The sequence below is a fragment of the Vipera berus genome (assembly GCF_964194415.1).
Source record: "Vipera berus genome assembly, chromosome: 3".
Classification (NCBI taxonomy): domain Eukaryota; kingdom Metazoa; phylum Chordata; class Lepidosauria; order Squamata; family Viperidae; genus Vipera; species Vipera berus.
Genome location: NC_138204.1, coordinates 84,286,185 through 84,308,441, shown reverse-complemented (window position 1 = coordinate 84,308,441; position 22,257 = coordinate 84,286,185). Strand labels below are relative to the sequence as shown.

Below are 22,257 nucleotides of genomic sequence, written 5' to 3'. Positions count from 1 at the left end.
ACTGACTTCTTTATTGTTCTACTCAGAAAGCTGAGATTAATATTCCACATATTTAACTTCAATAAATATTTATGCTAGAATGAGTATGTTTTTAAGTTGCCACAGTACTCTGTTTTAATAATTATTGTTATGATTAACCAATCTATTTGGAATGGAGGTTCAGAATAAAAGGGCTAAACTGCGATCTAAGCATTTCAGAAACTTTCTGGCAAAGAATACTAATTTAGGTATAACATATTATTTTAAAATAGCAAAATAATCTGTAAGGTTCAAAATTAATAACTCCAGTATGAAAACTTATTTTATTGTCACATGAAAGCTGTCAATATACCGGTAAATGCTCTTTGTTATCAAATAAAGCAAGATTGCCTTCAAGACAAAAATAAAAATTTAAACCACAGGGAACACAAAATGACAATTCACTTCCAGATTTTACTAAGAAAAAAAAGGATTTATCTTTTTCAAGTCAGATAGATTTGAGTTCTAAATGAACTAAAAATAATGTTAAACTGCCACTTAAAAAAATCAACAACCACATTAGCTAAAAATCAAAATTAGACAAAAATTAACCTGGAGGTATCCTTATAAAAATATTAAGCATAACAAAAATGCATTTACAGTATATAATTTACAGTATATAATGGAGATACAAAACATCATTTACTTTCCAGAGTTTAAGTATTTTCCCCCAAAATTATATTTACCTTCATGTGTGTTCTACATGTATTTAAATGGCAGTTTTGAGCCCTCAGATCAATACTTTTCCTTAAATTCTTGACTTCCCAAAATAAAAATTGGGGTTGATTTTAATGCTGTTGTTGAAACACATTTTAAATTTTTTTTTTCTATGGCAATATTCAGAAAACTTCCTTAGAAGGGCTGACCAATTATGCCTTGGAAGTTTGCATGGGCTTTTTTGATTTTAATAAGCAAATGCAATTTTATAAAACTGAAATTATATTCATACACTAGCTCTTCAAAAAAATAATAATAATGGTACTCCAATATCAGGGATCAATTTTTCAGAATAGTTTCTGCAATCTATAACCAGTTTTTGAAGAACTGCAAGTAATGCAATCATCCATCTCCATTTCACTGCAGTGTTTCTTCAAATGTTGCCATAACATCGCTCTGAAAATTCATGTCAATGGTACTTTTCAACTATTAAAAACAACAAGGAAGAAAAGGGGGAAAAGACACTTAAATTGAAGTAAATGCTGCTGGATTCAGTAGAATTTGATTCTGGACAATAATGCAATGAACCTGTCAACTATAAAAAGCAAACGTGGGAAAGTAACAATAAAGTTGTGGGTGCACAACGATTTTAGAATTGATTTAGAATTGAGAGCTACGTATGTTTGGTTTGCAGTGGCCCATTGCAAGCTGCATTCTTACAAGTAATTGAGGACAAAGGAAAAGAAACAGCTGAGGACAGGCAAAAAAATTGATCCCTCAACCCTCTTCAGCCTCAATTTCTAAGCTGGTTCTTCAGACAATTTAAACCAATAAAATTCTGTTGACTTCATTCCAAATAAATGAAGCTGATCTTTAGCTCTTCAGTTGTGTTAGGGAACCAGCATTCTTTAAGCCAGCATTTTTCAACCTTGGCAGCTGGAAGATGTGTAGACTTCAACTCCCAGGCTTCCCCAACCAGCATGCCTGGCTGGGGAATTCTGGGAGTTGAAGTCTACACATCTTCAAGCTGCCAAGATCAAGAAACCCTGCTTTCAGCTGATGTTGGTGGCTTACCGCTTCTCTTCTTCTGCGCTCTTGCTCCATTTTTCTTGCCAAATTACGATCTATGACAAGGTTTGGTATTGAATGTGATTGGTCTCTTCCAGATCCTGCTATATTTGGAATGGGACAACCTTCTTTTACTGCTGTGGATTTCAAATCCAGTTCTCTACTGTTTCTAAGGAAAAATAATCAACAACTTTTATGTAGGAAGTCAGACATGCAAGCTTTACATTTGGGTGAACAAACACACACACACAGGATATTCATTGTTTGCAATCAGCAGTGATTTAGTACAGTGATTTGCCCATTGTCATGACAGTGGATGATGGGATGCCTTAAAAATCAGCACATCGGATACATCCACCACTATATGCCAAGTGGAGCAAAGCAGTAACATTAATGCAAGCTCTCTCACCCTCCCAAAATATCCTGGAAATGGAAATATGGGTGCTTTTATATTTATTATCAGTGAAGTTGTCCCACATTTTCATCAGCTTGAGTGATTTATTTCCACAACCATCATTCTGCTCTGCTCTCTATAAACCCAGTCATATTTAGAAATGGCGGCTAATTCTGAACGTTTGCTGTTTTACAAGCATGTCCTCTTGCTATTAACTTTAAATATTTTCTCTTACACAAGACTCAGTTTCAAAGAGCTACAGAACAAGGCAGCTGGAAAGTCACTTGCTGCAAAGTCAGTTAACAGACTGTGAAATAAACCCTTTCAGTTTAATTCTATGGAATTACCAACCTCTCTTTTTCCTGAGGATGTTTTTTCAACTTCCTCTCTGCTTGTTCCAATCGTCTTTTTTGTTCCTTTGCCCACTCACTTTCTTCTTTTTCCAGTGCAGCTTTTTGGAACTGTCTGAAGCTTTCATTGGAGGATCTGACCGAGATTGGAGCAGTCACCATCTTACCTAAACTTGTCCAGGAATCTGCATGTTTGACTTTTATATCCTGCAATTATAACCAGCAACGTAATTCTGAACACAAGCAGATAACTGTCTTCCACATTTGACAGGACACCCAAAAATAAATAGCAGGTAGGTTTTTTTTTAAAAAATGTAATCATTGTAGCCTCATAAATTTAGAGCATCTCCACTTCACCAACCATATTCCTTCACCTATCTCTCAAGCAGTTGAAGTTAACCTGCAATTGTGTTTATTGTAGCTAAACTTGAAAGGCCAAGATCTGCATGAATAGACCATTTCTTCCTACTGGCTATCCAATAAGAAAGTGCATAGATCAGCATTCAGTGCCCATTAATAGTTCACATTGTATGCATTTCCTTGGTAAACCTTTATCTCAATAAAGTTGTGAAACCAACAAGGTATTGTTGATCCATTGAAACAAGGATGCTATAACAGTAGATGGATGAGATTATTCTCCAGCCATGAGCTCAAAGGAAAAATGAAACAACTTACAGCTCATGGGAAATTGACCTATCCAGAGACTCTGCAAAGCTTCAGGGATTCAGATTAAAAGATGGCCTTTCTGCCATTCTAGATTATGCTTTATTTGAACCAGAAATACATCAGCTCTGCTGCACAACAGAGATAATGGTATAAGATCACCCATAACCAAAGAATCCACATCAAAATGCCCTCCCTTGACTCTATTTAAAACTAAACAATGTTATTTGTGAATATACTGTATGTAACTAATCTGCTAGGTGAAGCTTCTTTGGGAAAGGCAGTAATTTAGTTCCTAAAAACAAACAAACCAAGAGAAGATAATGAGGGACAGAAATAGCCTGCAAGGCTGCACGTGCATCCAATGAAGTAATGGTAACTCCTAGTCATGACATACTAGTTTTATCAAGAAATAAGATTTTTCCCTTTTTACAGATATTTTTCAAACTAGGTATACTATAAGTGGGAGACCTTAAAGGAAAAAAAAAAGATTTGACCTACTATGAGGAGCATTTCCCAGACACTGATTTACATCTTTTTTGTATGTGTGTGTGCTGATGTTATAATGTGACGGTGTTTTCCTGCTTGAAATGGAGGCTGACACGGGGCTCCAAAATACACAAAACGAATGAGATGGCCATTGGATGGTCCACATCTCTCTCTGTTAAGACTGTATTTATTTGTAGGAGGAGGGTGCTGCAAATTCTATCATTCTAAAGCAGGGATCCCCAACTGCCGGTCTGTGGACTGGCACTGGTCCGTGGCATGCCAGAAAGCGAAGCTCCATCCGCAGGAGGCAGGCAGCATGCAAAACCATGCCCCCTCCAGCCTGCAAAAAAACCTCTCTCCACGGAACTGGTTCCTGATGCCCAAAAGGTTGGGGACCTCTGTTCTAAAGGACTCAGAAAGGACTTAAGATTGTCAAATGTTTCTGCTGAAATTATTTATTTTATATCTTGCCTTTATTATTTTTATAAACAGCTCAAGGTGGAAAACAGGTCTAACAGTTCTTCTTTCTCCTATTTTCCTCACAACAACTACAACCCTGTGAGATGAGTTGGGCTAAGAGAGCATGACTGGCCCAAAGCCATCCAGCTGACTTTCATCACAGTCTCCTGATTTCTAGTCTGGTGCTTTCACCATTAGACCAAATATAATATATCATTGATGTGTTGGAAGCAAAATCAGGTCCAGTTCCAAGCCGGGAATCAAATGGAGGCTGCTTAAGCAAGGAGGTCTTTTTATTGATGAGCAGAACCAGCAACAGCATGCAGTCCTGGGACAACTGACAAAATGGAGTTGAGAGTAGGTGGGTTTTTATACATTCTTCGGGGCTTTGTGTTTGAGATGCTTGTTGTGAAATGTACTTTGACCTATGTAAGAATGTGTCCTTTAATATTTTAATGGCTGTTGCTAGATTCCTATGGGGTCATGACTCCTAGATGTTTGTCTGAGCTAATCTTGTCAACTTTTGGCTTGCCTAATTGTGTTGTTTATCTGGAGTCTCTGTTTGCTCTTTGCTTATGAATAGTGACCCAATCTTTCTGAATGGAGACAAAATCTCCATTCTAAAGACTTCAAGCTCTTCAGGTTTCCTGCAGTAGGAAGACTGGGGCAGCTTTCTCTGTTTGTCAAGGTTTTTTTCCCTGCATTTCTCCTTTAGGACAGGGGTCCCCAGCCCCCAATCTGTGGATCCGCACCGGTCCGTGGCATGCCAGAAACTGGTCCATGCAAACAAGTGAAGTCCCATCCGCAGGATGCAGGCAGCACGCGAAACCACACCCCTCCGGTCCATGGAAAAGCCTCTCTCAGTAGAACCGGTCCCTGATTCCCAAAAGGTTGGGGGGCCACTGCTTTAGGGGAAATATTCTATCCTGCCTCTTTTTAATATTCTTCAAAATATTTCATTCTCTGGGGGAGAGTGCTGACTTCCTACAGTTGATATATATCATTGCACTCATTGATACATGTAAATCAGAGCAAAGAGTTTTGGCTCGCCATCAACTGTTTTTCAGACCACAACTCAAACATGCAGTTGCTTTCAGGTTTATTACTTTTATTGTTAGCTCTTTACCTTAAAATGTGCTTCTTCACTTGTTCTTTTTAATAACAAATCCAGACTATACTGTATTGCTGCTGCATTGATTTAGTTCATTGATCCTCTTTCCTTTCCTCCTTGATTTTTAGACATGAATTGCAATATTTATCATTTGCAATTGCAATGTAAATTTGTTTAGAATTAATTGATAAATCAAAAGTAAGACTTTTTTTAAAGGGCTTTACTTAGGCTCTGCTTTGTTATGGCTTGTGGATCCGTAACTGTTTTAGCAGAGACATGACTTTATTAAAAGAGATCTCTTTATTTTATTAACTAAATTCAAATTTAAAAATGCAATCAGGATGCAATTCCTCTTGCTTTTAGGAATACAAATGCATCAATAACTGTGAAGCAAAAAGCAATTAAATGCATAATCATCAGAAGAAATTTTCTAATCAGTTGTAGGGAATTTTCTTTTTTTAAAAAATGAATTTCTCATTTCTGAATAAACATCATAGAGCAGGGGTGTCAAACTGCTGGCCTGTGGGCTGGACACGTCACAAGGAAACCGCACCCACCCCATTGCCGGCAATGGGGTAAAAGCTCCGATACGTAACACAACACCATGTGACGTCGCAAGTTTGACACATCTGTCATAGAGGAATCATGCTGCTGTTGACTAATACAGTATCAGTTGATATCAGTTTTAATTATATTCACCATGGCTAGTAGTAAAACAACTTCTCAGCAGGGTCAAGGACGACACTGGTGTGAAAGTTCTGCATAGATGTACTTTTGAATATATAAATAGACAAATACATCCTACCATTTCTCTTTGGGATAAGCAAAAAGAAATGAAAGGCAAAAAATAAGAGAAAATGAATTAGAGAAAACTACATGAAACAACAACTGATGTACAGTGAGGATAGGATTGTCATTTTTTTTTCTGGATACAAACTATAATTTGTGGAGACCCATTGTGTGTCAGTCCAAACCAGCTTGATGGAGGTAACTGTTTGGGGCTGAGAACATCTATCTCCATCAAGGTGTAAAAGCATTCCCAAGATCACACTAATCAGAATGCTGTTTGCACCTGTATGGTATCTTACGGGCATTGTTAAACATGCCTTCAGATCAGCTGAAGAAATGAACTGAGATTGTACATCCTCCAGCTCCTGCTGCAGTGAGGAAGGGGAACTTTAGAATTGCAGAAGACCTGGCCTTAGGGTGAAGGAAAGTGCTTGGTGACAATGTGGAATAGGTTCTATTTGTTATTTATATAGATCTGAAGCCACTTCTGGTAATATGAGTAAGGCAGTAATGAAAGCCAGTTTGGTCTCATGGTGAAGACACCAAACTAGAAGCCAGGAGACAGTGAGTTCTAATCCTGCCTTAGGCATGAAAGCTGGTTGGGTGAATTTGGGCCAGTCACTCTCTCTCAGCCCAGCTCACCTAACAGGGTTGTTGTTGTGGGGAAAATAGGAGGAGGAAAGTGTGCTGGATAGGTTTGCTGCTTTGAGCTATGTATAAAAATAAGGCAGAAAATCAAAAATGAAATAAATGTCCAAAAATGTGCAAAAAAGGAGCGCATGTTTACCTTTATTGGAGGAATCTGAGGCTTAGTCTCTCTCTTCTTTCTGTCCTCATGGTTATTTGAACAATTTTCTGTAATAATGGCACGTGCAGATTCTGTCATCCGTGGTTGCCAATGGCCGTCTGGGAAAGTAGCCTTCAGTTCTGGAATGCAAGCCAGAGCAGAGACAGACTAGAGAATTTTCAAGAGGGCGAAGACATCCTTCCACTAGTTTTTGTTATTAGATAGAAACAGTGGTGGGATTCAAATACCTGAACAACCAGGTTCTCTGCATGGATGCCACTTCCGGAAGTCCGTTCTGAGCCCAGGGAGCCTTCCCAGGCCCAGAACGGTCCACCGGAAGTGGTGTCCACGCACTTCCGGGGCTCCATTTTGGGCCTTGAGAAAAAAGGACTAGGGCAACAGCCAGTTCGCCGAAGTCAACAAAAAAAATTAGCTACCGGTTCTACCCGAATCGGTGCGAACCGGCTGAATCCCACCACTGGATAAGAAGCCTTCCCTCGAGTACTCTCCATTTCAGCATTCTTATCCGCTTGAATTACAGGGTATATTTCCATTTGACAGTCTTTTGGAGGCTTGGTTTATCCCATGTTTTCTCTGCACAGTCTCCAAGTAAGCACAAGGACAGGACAGCCCCCTGTGACTGCAGCTTTCTATTTTCAGATCCCTGCTTGAGTGTAGAAGGTGCACATTCCCCCCCTCCCCCCCCGCCTCCTTTCTTAACATGGACCATTTAGTCTCTTGTAATGGTATTTCCTAGCTCCCCAAGGAAGGAAAAGCCTGGAATCTTATTGTTATGTATGGGTTTAAAGAAGCACCTTAAGCAGCGGCATAGCCAATACCACCAGGTGGCGCTGTACCAAAACAGTTGTGGCCGGGATAAGCTTTCGGCGGGAAACCGAGGGTTAAACTGATTGGTTGGGTGTGTACCTGGCCAGGTATATAAAGGGTACAGGTAACCCCTATTCCCCAACTCAGTTCTCACACCAATAAGGAGCTGCTATGTCGAACTCTGCTGCCTGCATCCTTCCTGCGTTCCTGAACCCAATAATTAACACTTATATTTAATATAAAGCTCTCTGTGACAACTGCTACCACTTTCTCCCCTCAAAATAAGCTATCCCCTGCATCGAGTGAATGCTGTAATTTTTTATTATTATTATTATTATTATTATTATTATTATTATTATTATTATTATTATTATTATTATTATTATTATTATTATTATTATTATTATTATTATTATTAGCTTTCCTTGTCTAAATGACTAAACAGCAGTGGGTGAAGTGGTAAACCTTTGAAAAATATTATGCTGCAAAACAGTGGTGATATAAATAAAAATGCATGTGAGCCCTATGTAGCCAGTAGAAAATCCTAAAAATAAGTAAATAAATTAGTAGCAGCTCTAGGCTCCTTAAGCATTACAATTATATTTCATCCTAACTAGGCACATTTTGAGGGCAGTGGTGGGACTCAGTAACTAAGAGTAGTTAACAAACAGTGCAGAGTTACTGCTTCATAACTTTAATGCACAATGCTCTTATTCTTCTTAAATCAACTCACTGGTATATCCCTGAGGCTGTGCAATATTGCATATGTCTCGATATTTCCACACAGCACTGAATCCAGCTCCTATTTCTTTTTGTTTATGATTCTTGTAGATTATCAATTTTAGGTAACAATTGGTGGATAAACCAGCCAAACCCAAGTTCTTTGGATCCCATGATGAGTCCCAAATATTTAGGGGACTTCCATAGGGGTTTGAACACTCAGCCCCAAACCTGCTCATTCTTGTCCTATCAGCCAAGTGCAGAAGCTGAACCAATGGCAGACCACATTAAGCCACAGCGCCTCTATTTCTTTCTTTCAAAATGCTGCAGCTTAACAAAACTTCCATTTCCCCCATCTGCAGGAACTGACCTCCAGCCCTGCCTCTTTCCTCTCCCCCATGGTGGGGAGGGGATACTTAGCTCTGCCCCCACCTGCATGTCCTTTATCTGCCTGTAAAATGGTTTTGAATTGGGCAGGTGTGATGTAATCATGGTTGAGCTTCATATTGTTTGGGGAGAGTGGTAATGGTGACAGGAAAGCACACTTATTAGGTCTGGTCTTTGACTATAATAAACATTGCTTTGACTTGACACTTACTATGCAATGTTAATACTGATAGCCAATACATACTTTGCTCCTGATGAGGTGGTGTAACGTTGGCAACTCCCATAGAGGATTTAATCTGGAGAGCAGATGGCAGCCCCTGTTGCAATAATGATGGTTTCCGAGTATCTTTCATGTTGTCCAAAGGGTTATTTGAAGAGGAAGAACAAGGTACCTATAGGAAAGTTGTAGAGTCTTAAAGGAATTTTATCACAAGTGTAGAGGTCACACATCCTACAATGGTTTTATCTACAGATGGAGAGGCTGACATGCCTTTTTGTATTCCCTCTGTCCATTCCTACCCATTTATGTGGGGTAATCTCCGTTCATAGATGAAACAAGTAGAAATGTAAGGCTGAAGTGCTCATATATGGCCTAATGCTACTTATTCTCATGAGTTCTGGAAACCAAATTTTTGAAATGTAAAGTGATTTCTATCCCTGTCTCTAACTTTCCCATTCAAAAAACCCTGTGTTGGGTCAGGACCCTTGACACTTTCAATTAAACTGTAATAAATTTCTTTCTAATCAAGTAACTTTTAGCAATCTCATCATAGTTAATTGAGTGAAGGGAAATACTGCCTCCAACCTAGTATTACCCATGGGTATTACCCACCAAAACCATCCTCCTTTAAAAGTCTTCCATAAATGCTAATCACTGAAAATATCAAGACACTGAAAAGATGTTTTACGTATATCTGCAGGTATATAATGATTGACTTGCGAGGCCGGTGTGTTGTGCAATTAGCTCACATGGTGTAATAAGATGGAGGGTTTGTGTCACTGTGAGTTGGGGGTGGGGGCACAAAGGGAGGCTCAGCCAATCTCAATGTTATACATGGTTGTACTTTGACAATAAAAGTTCATTCCCTCATAAGATACTTTAAATAAAGAGCCTCTTTCATTTCCCAATATTATCAGTGATATCCACCTCTGAAAGCTTGTAAGAAGGGTTGTGAGAATCCTGGGTTGCCAACAAGTCACTCTGAGTTGTCTCTTGAACTGGCATGCAGTGCAGGGGTGACACAACGGCTACTATACCTGCAAGGAAGGAAGGGAAACACATAAAAGAACGCCTGTGTCATGTTGCATCTCTTCACCCTGACTTGCCACAGTGATAGGTGGCAAGCTCATGACTCTGCATTGCTCCGGGTCAATTCATGCTTTTGAGTTTGATGAAGGACCTCTTTTAACTGCCTCATTTCATTTGGGAAGGCGAGGACAGAGCTACATGAAACATGTCTTCGATAAGGGAGGCACATAAGAAGAAAGGATTCACACAAAGCACTAGATTTGCTAATAGATAAAAGTAGCTGAGCATATCTAAAGGCTTCAGGAAGAAACCAAGAAGAACTGTGGGACAGGAAGGGGAAATCCATCCAAATATTTTCCAAAATAACAGTGGGTTTTTGGATGGCAGGCCTGCAAAAAGCTGAAATGCATTTCGGATAGATTCAGTGGTGGGATTCAGCCAGTTCGCACCACTTCGGCAGAACCGGTAGCTAATTTTTTGTTGCCCAGGCCCAGAATGGACTTCCGAAAGCAGCATCCACAGAGAGAACCAGCTGTTCACATATTTGAATCCCACCACTGGATAGATTGTGGGTAAAACCAAGTCAGCTGGATGCACAGGGGCATATGCAGCTTCCTTCCATGAGTCACTTGAACATGGAATATCTTTTGGGATAGGATTTTCCCTCTTTTTTGGAAAAACAACAACGTGGCACGCTTGTTGGACCTGAATATTTGCATATATTTAACTTTTCAAATATGTAAGCAACTGTACCTAAGTCGCATGCCCACTTTTTCTTTAATTTAAAAGGCACTTTGCAACATTTATTTTTAAAGCACATGCTTCTGTTCTGCTGGCCCATGTTGTTGATTCTGGCAAATGTTGCAGAGATGCTTGTAGGTCTCCAGTGTTCTCTCAATCAAAACAAATCAAAACAACAACAACAACAAAAACCCAACAAAAACTCACAACAGCAGATCCATTGCAATACCCACCCTTCTCAAAGAGGCAGGAGCATTTTATATCACTTTTTCACTTTCTCAGTTATAACAAAATATGTATTTTGAGCAGCTCTGAAAAACCAGTTAAGTGCATCCTACTGGCGCATGAGAATTCCTGGAAAATGTTTTACCTGAAGGAGAAACAATGCGTTGTTCTGGCAATTTAAGAGGACTGAGCTGCAAAGACCGTGGACGAGGCTGTAACTGGTGGGAGGCCCTGGCCTTGGTTGCTCTTTGGGGCAGCTTGCTAAGAGGCGAAGGGTTCCATATTTGAGGAACAACATTGCAGGAGATCTCTGGGTGACGCAGTGGGATCTGATATGGGAGGAATTAAAATCATTACGCACATTTTGCATTTGGTGACTCTTTTACACCAAGGGTTCTACGTAAAAAGGGGTCTTTCAGTGAGAGTGAAATCTGAAGGAGCAGGAGCAGCCGAGAAGCCCAAACTGAAAGATTTGGGGCTCGAAAAATGAGAAAGGTTTACCTTAAGCTGTTCTCTGCAAAACAAATCCTTTTTCCCATTTCCATTATCTTTTAGGTTTGCCTCTGTAAAAAGATGGCAACAGGCAGTTTAGAGCATACAGATATAAATATATATATACATAATGACATTTTTATGCACATTTGCTATCAAACATGGTATTTGTTGTAAAGCTTTATTATTCCATAATTCTAGCATTTGTAGCATTTCCAACAAGGTTTTTCTATGATGTAATAGGGCATTTCTCACAAATCCATCAATTTATTTCACACATTTGGCACATCTCCTAGAAGTCTGATTCAGATAACTGGAGATATGGTTGAGTTCTATGGTGTAGTGAAGGAACTATGAAGGGATACCTGGTACCTCTAATATCAATGGAAGAGAATATTTGTAGCTGAGGGTTGAACTCTGGGCTATCTGAGCTTGGTTGTTGATATTACCTAATTGGGTAATGAAACAACAGAGTTCAGAGGGCACAAAGGACTCCACCTCAAATGTCTTCACAAACTGTATTGCCAACCCAGCTTGTTCCTTTGACAACAAATATAGGCCAAGTATTGTGGACTTTTTCAAGATTCCCTAGAGAAATTAAAGCATTGGTTAGACTAAAAGTTGCCATTAACACCAGATAAGCCCACAATGATCCATTGATGGATTAGAAAGTTTACCAGAAGGAAATTTGTCCAAGCCCCTACAAATCTATTATGAAGGTTTAATAGTCATGTAGAATTAAATCAATTCACTTCAGTATGAACTGGCACCCACCCAAAAAAGCCAACGGAGTCTTAGGCTGCATGAAAGGGGATAGAATCAAGATCATGTGAAGTGTAAAAGGTGAAAAATGTATACGATCTGAAGAGAAACCAGAGTATGATAAAGTGGGCTCAGAATTTTCAAGAAGTTATAACAATGGACACTTGGGAAAAGATCTGGGTTAGAAATGTAAAATTTACACAGGCCCAAAACTTAAGAGAGAATTTTTATAAAATGTTTTATAGGTGGCACTTAGATCCTAAAAAATTAGCAAGTATGTATCCAAACTGCCAGCCCAAATGTTGGAGGTGTGGTTGTGAGGATGCAATGTATTTTCATATATGGTGGACTTGTAAAAAGGTTAAAGCTTTTTGGATTAAAATTTGGTGGAATATGCAAAAGATATTTAAGAAAAGGATAAAGTTTTCTCCGCAGTTGTTTTTATTGGGTATTATTACAGATACTACTGTTATAGATACTAAGTTGATGTTGAATTTAATTACGGCAGCGATATATTGGAAGAATATTGGAAGAAGGAAGAACTGCCGACTATAGAGGAGTGGACTTTAAAAGTCTCTAACTTGGCGGAAATGGCAAAGATTTCAGCGTATTTGAAAGACCAATCACAACAGAGATACATTGTGGAATGGAGGAGATGGATTGAATATATTCAGAATAAATATGGGACTAAAAAGTTTCATTTAGCATTTGAATAAGTAGTGGATCTATATGATGTATAACTAGTTAGTAGTTATTTTATTAATATTTTGACGATGGAGAGTTAAAGTGCGATAGAATTTAATGTTTTATTGTTGTTAGCATATTTTAGATTATGCTTGTTTGTATTTTTATACCCTGTATTCAGCTCTGGGAAGTTGGGGAGGGGGGAGGGGAGGGGAGGGAGGGGTTGGGGAGAGGGGAGGGGGAGGAGGGGGGGCTTTTTGTATTTAAAAATGTATTGTAAAACTTTTCAATAAAAAAAAGATCATGTGAAGTGTTAGCGTCACTTTATAATGCCTTGATAAGACCACACTTGGAATATTGTATCCAGTTTTGGTCACCACGATATAAAAAAGATGTTGAGATTATAGAAAGAGGGCAGAGAAGAGCAACCAAGATGTTTAGGGGACTGGAGACTAAGACATGAAGAATAGTTGCAGGAATGGGGTATACTGTATATAGTCTAATGAAAAGAAGGGTGATACGATAGCAGTGTTCCAATATTTGAGGGGCTGCCACAAAGAAGGGGGGATCAACCTATTCTTCAAAGCACCTGAAGGCAGGACAAGAAGCAGTGGATGGAAACTAATCAAAGAGAGAGAACCAAGCTAGAACTCAGGAGAAATTTCCTGATGGCACAATTAATCATTGCAATGGCTTGCCTCCAGAAGTTAACAGTGCTCCATCACTGGAGGTTTTTAAGAAGAGATTGGACAGCTGTTTGTCTGAAATGTTACAGTCTTTTGCTTGAGCAGAGGGTTGGACTAGATAGAAGACCTCCAAGGTCCATTTCAACTCTGTTATCTGTTATATCTTACTCTGCAATAAGTACATTTGACAAATTTGAGAAACTTCATGCTTACAAATGTTGCCATTCATACCAATGAGTACCAATAAGGGAGAATATTTGTAGCTCAGGGTTAAATGACTCCTTGGTACTCTCTGAGCTTGGCTGTTTTCAACCAAGCTCAGAGAGCACCCAGGACCCCTCATACCAATGTGTTTATTTTATTTATTACAAATGTTCTTATCCTGGTCGTTCTGCTTTGAAGCACACTGGAACTCTATTTTTAACCAAGTGCCAAACAGTAGGTGGACAAAATGATCAGTTTTGTACAAATACTAGATCACTTCCCCCCCCCCCCCCGCACATCTCTAATTTTATGGGAAGTCACACTGGATACAATATATTTGGATGCATGTGAATTGCTTTCGTTTACATCAAAGCAAATGGATATTTCTCCATTTACCTTAAAGGTGAAGGCTTATACAACCACAGCCACAAACGATTTAAACGAGGTGTCATATTCTAATTATTGGATTTATATATCGAAACTATGGATGTACCACTCAGTTACAAACTTTGCATTTTATTTTTGGGATGTCTTCTCTTTTTAAACTTGCATTAGTACATGTAAGTTGTAACGTGCAAACTGTACACTGTAAGTTATAAATAACATGCAAAAGAAATTTGGTGTTGTAATTCCGGGACCTGAAGACTTGGCTCTTTGAGCTTTCTGGCCTGGACTGAGAGTATTAATTGGGGTTTTAATTGGATTTTAATTGGGGTTTTATATTTATTCAAGGTCTAAATGTAATCATTTTAACTGTTCTTAATTTTTGTAATTGTTGTATTGTTATTTTAAAAACCTTGTGAACTGCCCTGAGTCCTACGGGAGAAGGGCGGTATATAAGTCTAATAAAGAAGAAAGAAAGAAGAAGATAATTCTGGCACAGTATTTTTCAACCTCAGCAGAGTTGAAGTCAAACATCTTAAACCTATTGAGGTTGAGAAACGCTGTTTTTAGAATGTATTTACCAGGAAGTAAATTCTATAGAAATGTCTTTTGAGTAATCATGCTTAGAATCTGCAGTGTACAATATATACCACTGGTGTCAAATTCAATCGCGTCATGTGACGTATAATGACGTTACATGATGTTTGTTGCCTTTGCGGAGCTGGGGTGGGCGTGGTCTGTCTGTGATGTCTCCGGCCCACGGGCTGCCAGTTTGACACGGCTGATGTATACTATGTTCCAAAAAATACCCAAAAATGGCTGTTGGCAGAACAAAATTATGGTTGGGAGCATGAATACTGTTCTCAAGATTTAATCAGGAGTTAGATTAAAAAAGAAAAAAAATGAACTTGTGGTTTATGGGTTTGATGCTTAGACAGCATAGATTATATTAAGAAGAGAGTCATGATGTAATTTTAGAGAGGGAGGTTAGAATATAATTGTACTTATCACTGCTGTGAAGATCGGATGCCAATTCTTTATGTCTTTCTTGATGTCTTTTTCCACTTTCTACATTTCTTTTTTGCCCTTTTAGCTTTTTCTTTGATTTCCCCTTCTTTTTCTTCTTCTTTGTTCTATTTCACTTTGCATTATTTTTAAAACTTTCAATTAAAATTATAAACACACAACACATGTATACATATGACAAATACACAGACACACACACAGATACACACACAATAATTTTCTCACCCATTTTTCTCACCCTTACAGTTTTCCTCAATCTCAGATCCTTTACCAGAGGCCTGGCAGTTTGATCTTAGCTGATCCTAGCACTGCACAGTTTTGGACAGAGAGCTTTGATGTTGTTCCTTAGATCAGAGGTCCCCAACCTTTTGGGAACCAGGGACCAGTTCCGTGGAGAGTGTTTTTTCTGCGGACTGGAGGGGGCGTGGTTTTGTGTGCTGCCTGCAACACATGGGTGGGGCCTTTGCTTTTTTGCTGCCAGGACCGGGGGTTGGGGACCCCTGCCTTAGATGGTATATATTATATATTATAATGTTATAAATATTTTGAGTGTGTGTGAAGTAAATCAGGACTTTAGCTTTCTAGAAAGCAGCTAATATATTTTTACAGGAAGTCTGACAGAGGCATTGTTTCTGAAAAATCTTAATAAAAACCTGATTCAGAATTGCTGCTGTCAGATGAACTGGAATCATTGCTGGTGCTTTCAGATGCAGAGGAGCCATTGCTGCTGCTGCTGCTACTGCTGCTGCTTTCACTGAGTCGACTAGGCCTTCCGTAGATTTTTGACTCAGCAATTTTTCCAGCTGTAAGACACAGAGAAGAAATGAAACTTAAAGGAGAACTTTGGAAAAAGTGCAGAGAAGAGCAACTAAGATGATTAAAGACCTGGAGAATAAAACATATGAAGAACAGGAATTGGGTATGGTTGGTCAAGAAAAAAGAAGGAGTAAGGGTGACATGCTAGCAGTTTTCCATTATTTGAGGGGCTACCAAAGAAGAGGGGGGGGGGTCCAATTTATTTTCCAAAGCACTGGAGAGCAGGACAAGAAACAACGGATGAAAACTAATCAAGGAGAGCAGCAACCTGGAATTAAGGAAACATCCTAACAGTGAGAACAATTAACCAGTGGAACAGCTTTCCTTCAGAAGTTGTGGGTGCTTCATCACTGGAGGTTTTTAAGAAGAGGCTGGACAGTCACCTATCTGAAATGATACAGGATCTCCTGCTTGAGCAGGGAGTTGGACTAGATGACCTCCAAGGTCCCTTCCAGCTCTATTCTGATGACTAAAGCTGCTGTGTTGGGCATCAGTGAGAAAGGAGCAACGTTTAAGCAAAAGTAGCTGATATAGACAACTGGCATTATTAAGTTAATGTTTGCCATAGGACAGAACACCAATTTGTATGGCACATTCCAAAAGAGTGTATTCCTGGATAAAGCACAAGCAGATTATGGCGGCGTTTCTCCCCTTCAAGATCCCGGTGCCAATTCTTTCATGGGAGTGGGGCTCACTTACCCTTTGCATTTTGCTTCACCGAACAGAGCAGCCCACTGACATTCAGCAACCTCTGATCTTGTGGCTTCTCTACAGTAAATTGGTCTTTGGGGTTTTTTGCTAGATACAAAGGGAAGAGTATAGAAGTCAGGAACAACATCCAAGCAATTATCTAGGGGTGGGGGGGAGAAACACACCATATAATTTCCCCTCTCCTTTTAGGCATCTGCTGTATAACATACCATAATGTTTCTTGGGCCTTTTTCTCAAGCAAGCCATGACATATTTCTCCAGTGCCCGTAAAGTTGATGCTTTGAGAGCTTCAAAATCTATTTCAATTTCATCAAGATTTGAATGCCTCAGTGATGTCTCTCTTGACTGAATAATGTATACCACTCTGCCAAGCTTCTCCCCTGGGAGTTTATTTATGTCCAGGCTTAATTGCCTCTTTTCATCATAACTCATTGGCTTGGCAGAATCCTCATCCTCAGTCTTGGGTCCTGCAAGTTCTTCTTGCTGCTGGATTTTCTTGGAATGACTGCAAGAGAGAGAATAAACAATCATTAACTCTGGGACCAGCAGCTTTAAGTACAAATCCATGCCAACCAGCAGCCTTACAGGCTCAAAGACATTCTTTTCTTTAGCTGTTTCATTTGCTTTATCTTTCTGCTTTTCTGAGTTGCAGGCTTGATGTTTCCTCTGCTTTTTCTTTTTTCCTTCTTAGATTTTCCTTTCTTCTTCTTCTTTAATCTGGGCACGGTTGTTTTAGCCAAAGCTTGCAATTGCTGGTGAACAGCTTTAAGCTAGAGAGAGGAACATGAAAAATATCTGATTTGTTGTTGAAAGTTGCAGTGTTTTGTGAACATGAGCAATTAGTGAAACAACTTATACTGTACTGGTGTTTTTTCAAAGGGCAACTGGACTTGGTTTTTCCTTGAAGACGTTTTGCTTCTCATTCAAGAAGCTCCTTCTGTTCCTGAAGTTCCTTCAGGAACTGAAGAAGCTTTTTGGATGAAAAGTGAAATGTCTTCAAGGAAAAACCAAGTCCAGTTGCCTTTTGAAAAAGCACCTTTGGGACAATCATGACCTGGATGACTGAGAATCTCCATAGAAACTTACACTGTACTACTATAAGGGGAACACAAGTGTATTGAAGATTTACACTACAGGTAATTACATTGCAGGTAATCTTATTTTAAGATCTGCTCATTCAGTGACCATTCAAAGTTCTGACAGCGCTGAACAAGGGATACTTAGGACAGCCCTCGTAGTTACACTGTCCCCACGGTCATGCGGTTGCAATTTGAGCACTTGGCAACTGGCTTGCAATTACATCATAGTGTCCCACAGTCGTGTGATTGCCATTGACTTTCACTCCTCCCTCTCCTGCTTTCTAGCCTGGTGTGTTAGCCACAGACCAAATTGTTCCACTTAGGAAAGTGAGAGAATTATTACTTGTGACTAAAAGGCAAAAAGAGAGCACATAAGGCTTCATTTTAACTATGTTCCTTGTTGTTATGGCTGCATGCAACTTAGATTCAAATGAAGTTGGCAAGAGAGCAGATCGGGATTGGCAGAGCCAAAGAGCTGCCAAGGAACTGGTTGGTTTTAGCTATCAACAAGACTCAAAAATTGAAGTCATGAGTAAGTAAATAAGTTTTCTTGCATAGCAACTGAACTTGAACACTATTGCCAAAGGACTGTATTGCCTTTTTAAGGATTGACTTACATAAGGAAAAGGCTGAGTAAGCCTTCAGAGACCAAGGTTCCAGCCTTTTGAGTTCAATAGTTATGCCAGTCAATTCTTGTACCTGAAGAAAGCTGGTTGTGTATCTGCAGGGTTACTCTTTTAAACAAGCAATAAAGTAGAGATGTTTTCAACCTTTGCTTCTGAGTGCATGAATGCAACTCTGTATTGCCTGTTCATATCTCAGAGTGACTTGGGTCTTATTGGTTATAAAGTAGTGAGAGGCATTGCTGGTGGAACATTGATAGTAAACCTGGTTAAAGGGGTTTCAGTAGGGAGTAGATAAGAAACTTTTTTTATTATTATTTTTATTTTAATTCCATTTATATCCCGCCCTTCTCTGAAGTCTCAGGGCAGCTTACAAGCTTAGGATCTTATGACTGAGAATCCCCCCCCCCCTTGGGTAAAGTTTCTTAAATTTGGGACTAGACATTATGGGGGGAAAAACACCAGGATTATTCAAAAGAGCCATAGACTTAAAATGGAATGCTAGCAGGAAATTTTTTTAAAATAATCAGGATGGCGAGTGGGTATTTTCTTCAAATTATTCCTCTTATTCGCTTTTCTATCCTGCAGTCCAAGAATACTGAGATTCCATATAGCATGGTCTATATCTTTTATCCCCTTGCTCCCCCATCCTAGTTTTTCTCTTAGACAGGAATGTTTAGTAATATTTAGGAACTAACATGGTTTCTATGAACAAACAGATGGTATTGGTGTGTGTGTGTGGGGGGAGAAATATGGCTCTTGTTTAGCTGGAGAGCAATTTCAAGTATTATGAAACATGTATAGACTTTTTTTAAAGTGAAAAATGTGACATCTTGCTTGAGAAAAATACCCAAAGTGCTGCCAAGGAGAAGATTAGATATCAAAGCAGACAGAGGTTTGTTTCAATATCTACAAAATTTTCTATCTTGGCACCCTCCTCCTAATTATGTCTCCTTGCCAGCATGAAAGGTTAGCACAGAACATAATTGTTTACTAATAAACATTTCAGCTGGAATGAGCCCAAGTAAATCCTTTTTAAAAACACTCCTTTTGTCTTCCTCTTATGTGTTGGTGTACAAGTAAGGTTCTGAAAATAGCAAGGAAAATGACCTGGATGGAGGTGTGAAACAAACCTTAAGTCCACAATGGTCACCTTCCTGATTCGCAGGCGTACAAGAAAGGACTTCCAACTTACTATAGTCTTCCTTTAGGGTAGATCTTCTGCTCTTATATACCTGGTTAGGCTGACAGGCACTTACCATTCATGAGGATCAAATAAGCAAAGCTGTAGTATAATGAATGAACCCTAACCCTAGTTACCTCTTGTTGACTTTTTTTTAAAAAAAACTCGTGCTATGCATGATTACGCAATAGACTAGTGACTAGATTGTGTTGTGAAATTACATAAGAAATGTACAATTTCTTTTTCTCACAAAGTGGGAATGCAAATACTGCATCCAGTTTTGGTCACCACGATGTAAAAAAAGATGTTGAGACTCTAGAAAGTGTACAGAGAAGAGCAACGAAGATGATTAGGGGACTGGAGGCTAAAACATATAAGGAACATTGCTGGAATTGGGTATGTCTAGTTTAACGAAGAGAAGGGTGAGGGGTGACATGATAGCAGTGTTCCAATATCTCAGGGGCTGCCACAAAGAAGAGGGAGCCAAGCTATTCTCCAAAGCACCTGAAGGCAGGACAAGAAGCAACAGATGGAAACTAACCAAAGAGAGAAGCAATCTAGAACTAAGGAGAAATTTCTTGACAGTGAGAACAATTAATCAGTGAAATAACCTGCCTCCAGAAGTTTTGAACTTCCAACACTGGAAGTTTTTAAGAGGAGAGTGGACAGCCATTTGTCTGAAATGGTATAGGGTTTCCTGCCTGAGCAGGGGGTTGGATTAGATGACCTCCAAGGTCCTTCCAACACCACACCACCACCACCACCATTTAGAAATGCCTTGTTTTCTATAATAAGACTATTATTAATATAAACAAAACTCTGGTTAATTTCTTATTTCCTAAGGAATTGATTTCAATACAGTTCTTTCACCCTTCTTACACATTTTGTCTCCTCTTACACCACAAATGATCCCATCCTTTGCACTAACCACAAATGACAGCAAAATATAGCCACGTAGAACAGTGGAAAGAATGTATAAATGTACATAACTGTGTTAGAAATATTGGATAGGGAATCATATATTAACTAATCCAGGTCTCCCAAAAAAGAGACATTAAGTTACTTATTTCCAATTGTAAACACACACTAACACACAAAAAATAATTTAACACAATACTGTATATAAACGTAATTATAACAATAACAGTTCAAAGAGACTCAGTCCACATCACCTGATTTAATCAACCTCTTCTCCAGGGTCAACAAGTACACACATACAGTATCTACCTCCCTCAAGTGTCACACACTAAATAGAACCAGCATGCCCCTCAACCCCACACCAAGGACCAGTCTCTCTATATAAAACAATCTCTCTGTACCCCATTTTCTCTGTAGCTACCTCCACGGGCAAATCTCTGTGCTTTGGAGAATAAATAATTCTCCTTTTCTCCCAGCTGTCTGGATTTCATTTTTATATATTCGTGCCCAACCCCGTGCATTCTTCTTCTGACAGAACCACATACAGAGAGCCACTCACTTGTTCTTGGAGCTCTTCAAGGCGTTTCGCTTGTTCTTTTCCAGAGTCTTCATCAGATGAGATGTTAGGGCTGCTATCACTAGATACAGAAGTGGGGCTCCTTGTGGTGGAATGCAGCAGAGGCCTACCAGTAAGTGGTTCATCGGGAATTCTGGCAAACAGCATCTCAAAGACATCCTTCACAGAAGAAAGGTAAAGGTAAAGGTAAAGGTGAAGGTTCCCCGTACATGCGTGCTAGTCGTTTCCAACTCTAGGGGCCGGTGCTCATCTCTGTTTCAAAGCCGAAGAGCCAGCGCTTGTCTGAGGACGTCTCCGTGGTCATGTGGCCGGCATGACTAGACGCCAAGGAACGCTGTTACCTTCCCACCATAGTGGTCCCTATTTTTCTACTTGCATTTTTACGTGCTTTCGAACTGCTAGGCTGGCAGAAGCTGGGACGAGTAACAGGCGCTCACTCTGTTATGCGGCACTCGGGATTCGACCCGCCAAACTGCCGACCTTCTGATCGACAAGCTCAGTGTCCTAACCCACTGAGCCACCGCGTCCCTTTAGAAGAAAGGTAGCTAGCTTTAAAAACCTTCTCCAGAGCCAAAAAGCTTCTGCAATCTAGGGCTTTTAATCCAAAGTGCTATGTTGCGCTAAAAAATAATAATTCAGGGGCAGCCTCTGACATACAATAAAGAATGGAGGTCATAGATGTACTACAAGTAGCTAGAGAAGAGATATGTATGTGTACTGAGTACCTTGCCCTTCATCTACAAGTTGATCTACCCATTCTTGGCTGCAATGGAGGATATTGCATCATCACCAGTATAGATCTTCAATTTAATTGCCAGTTTGGGCAGGTTCATTTAAAGGGAACTCAAAGGGTAACTTATTCTTTATTTCATCCAGCAACACTTCTTCAGCTATGTTCTATGTTGCACATCAACACTTTACTGTAATTTCACTGGGATCCCAGAAATGTATATATATATTTTCCCATTGTTAAAACTCACCTGAAGTTTTCTTGCCATCGACACTATTTCATGATCTGGAGAATGGTATCTATAGTAATTCATAAACATTAGCCTAATATCAGCAGCAAATTCTTGTGTGTCTTTATATTCACAATTGTCCAGTTTTTTCTGTGAAAAATAGAAGAATTCCTTCAGCTAGGTATCTTAATAGCAATATAGAGATCTCAGTGCTCTGA

General features: G+C 39.4%; 1 protein-coding gene across 1 annotated transcript in view; it reads right to left on the bottom strand.

The window, feature by feature from the left end:
- Positions 1-1,092: 1,092 nt before the first annotated feature.
- Positions 1,093-22,257, bottom strand: part of BRDT (bromodomain testis associated) — a gene marked incomplete at both ends in the record, with an annotated part of 35,543 nt that continues 14,378 nt past the window's right edge. Inside the window, 14 exons of the mRNA XM_081325510.1 lie at positions 1,093-1,161; positions 1,750-1,912; positions 2,489-2,694; positions 6,786-6,925; positions 8,965-9,112; positions 9,868-9,977; positions 11,081-11,264; positions 11,437-11,498; positions 15,827-15,976; positions 16,689-16,787; positions 16,910-17,205; positions 17,286-17,470; positions 21,063-21,239; positions 22,061-22,189. Coding sequence (XP_081181636.1) covers positions 1,093-1,161; positions 1,750-1,912; positions 2,489-2,694; positions 6,786-6,925; positions 8,965-9,112; positions 9,868-9,977; positions 11,081-11,264; positions 11,437-11,498; positions 15,827-15,976; positions 16,689-16,787; positions 16,910-17,205; positions 17,286-17,470; positions 21,063-21,239; positions 22,061-22,189 — 2,118 coding nt within the window. The remainder of the gene's footprint in view (positions 1,162-1,749; positions 1,913-2,488; positions 2,695-6,785; positions 6,926-8,964; positions 9,113-9,867; positions 9,978-11,080; positions 11,265-11,436; positions 11,499-15,826; positions 15,977-16,688; positions 16,788-16,909; positions 17,206-17,285; positions 17,471-21,062; positions 21,240-22,060; positions 22,190-22,257) is intronic.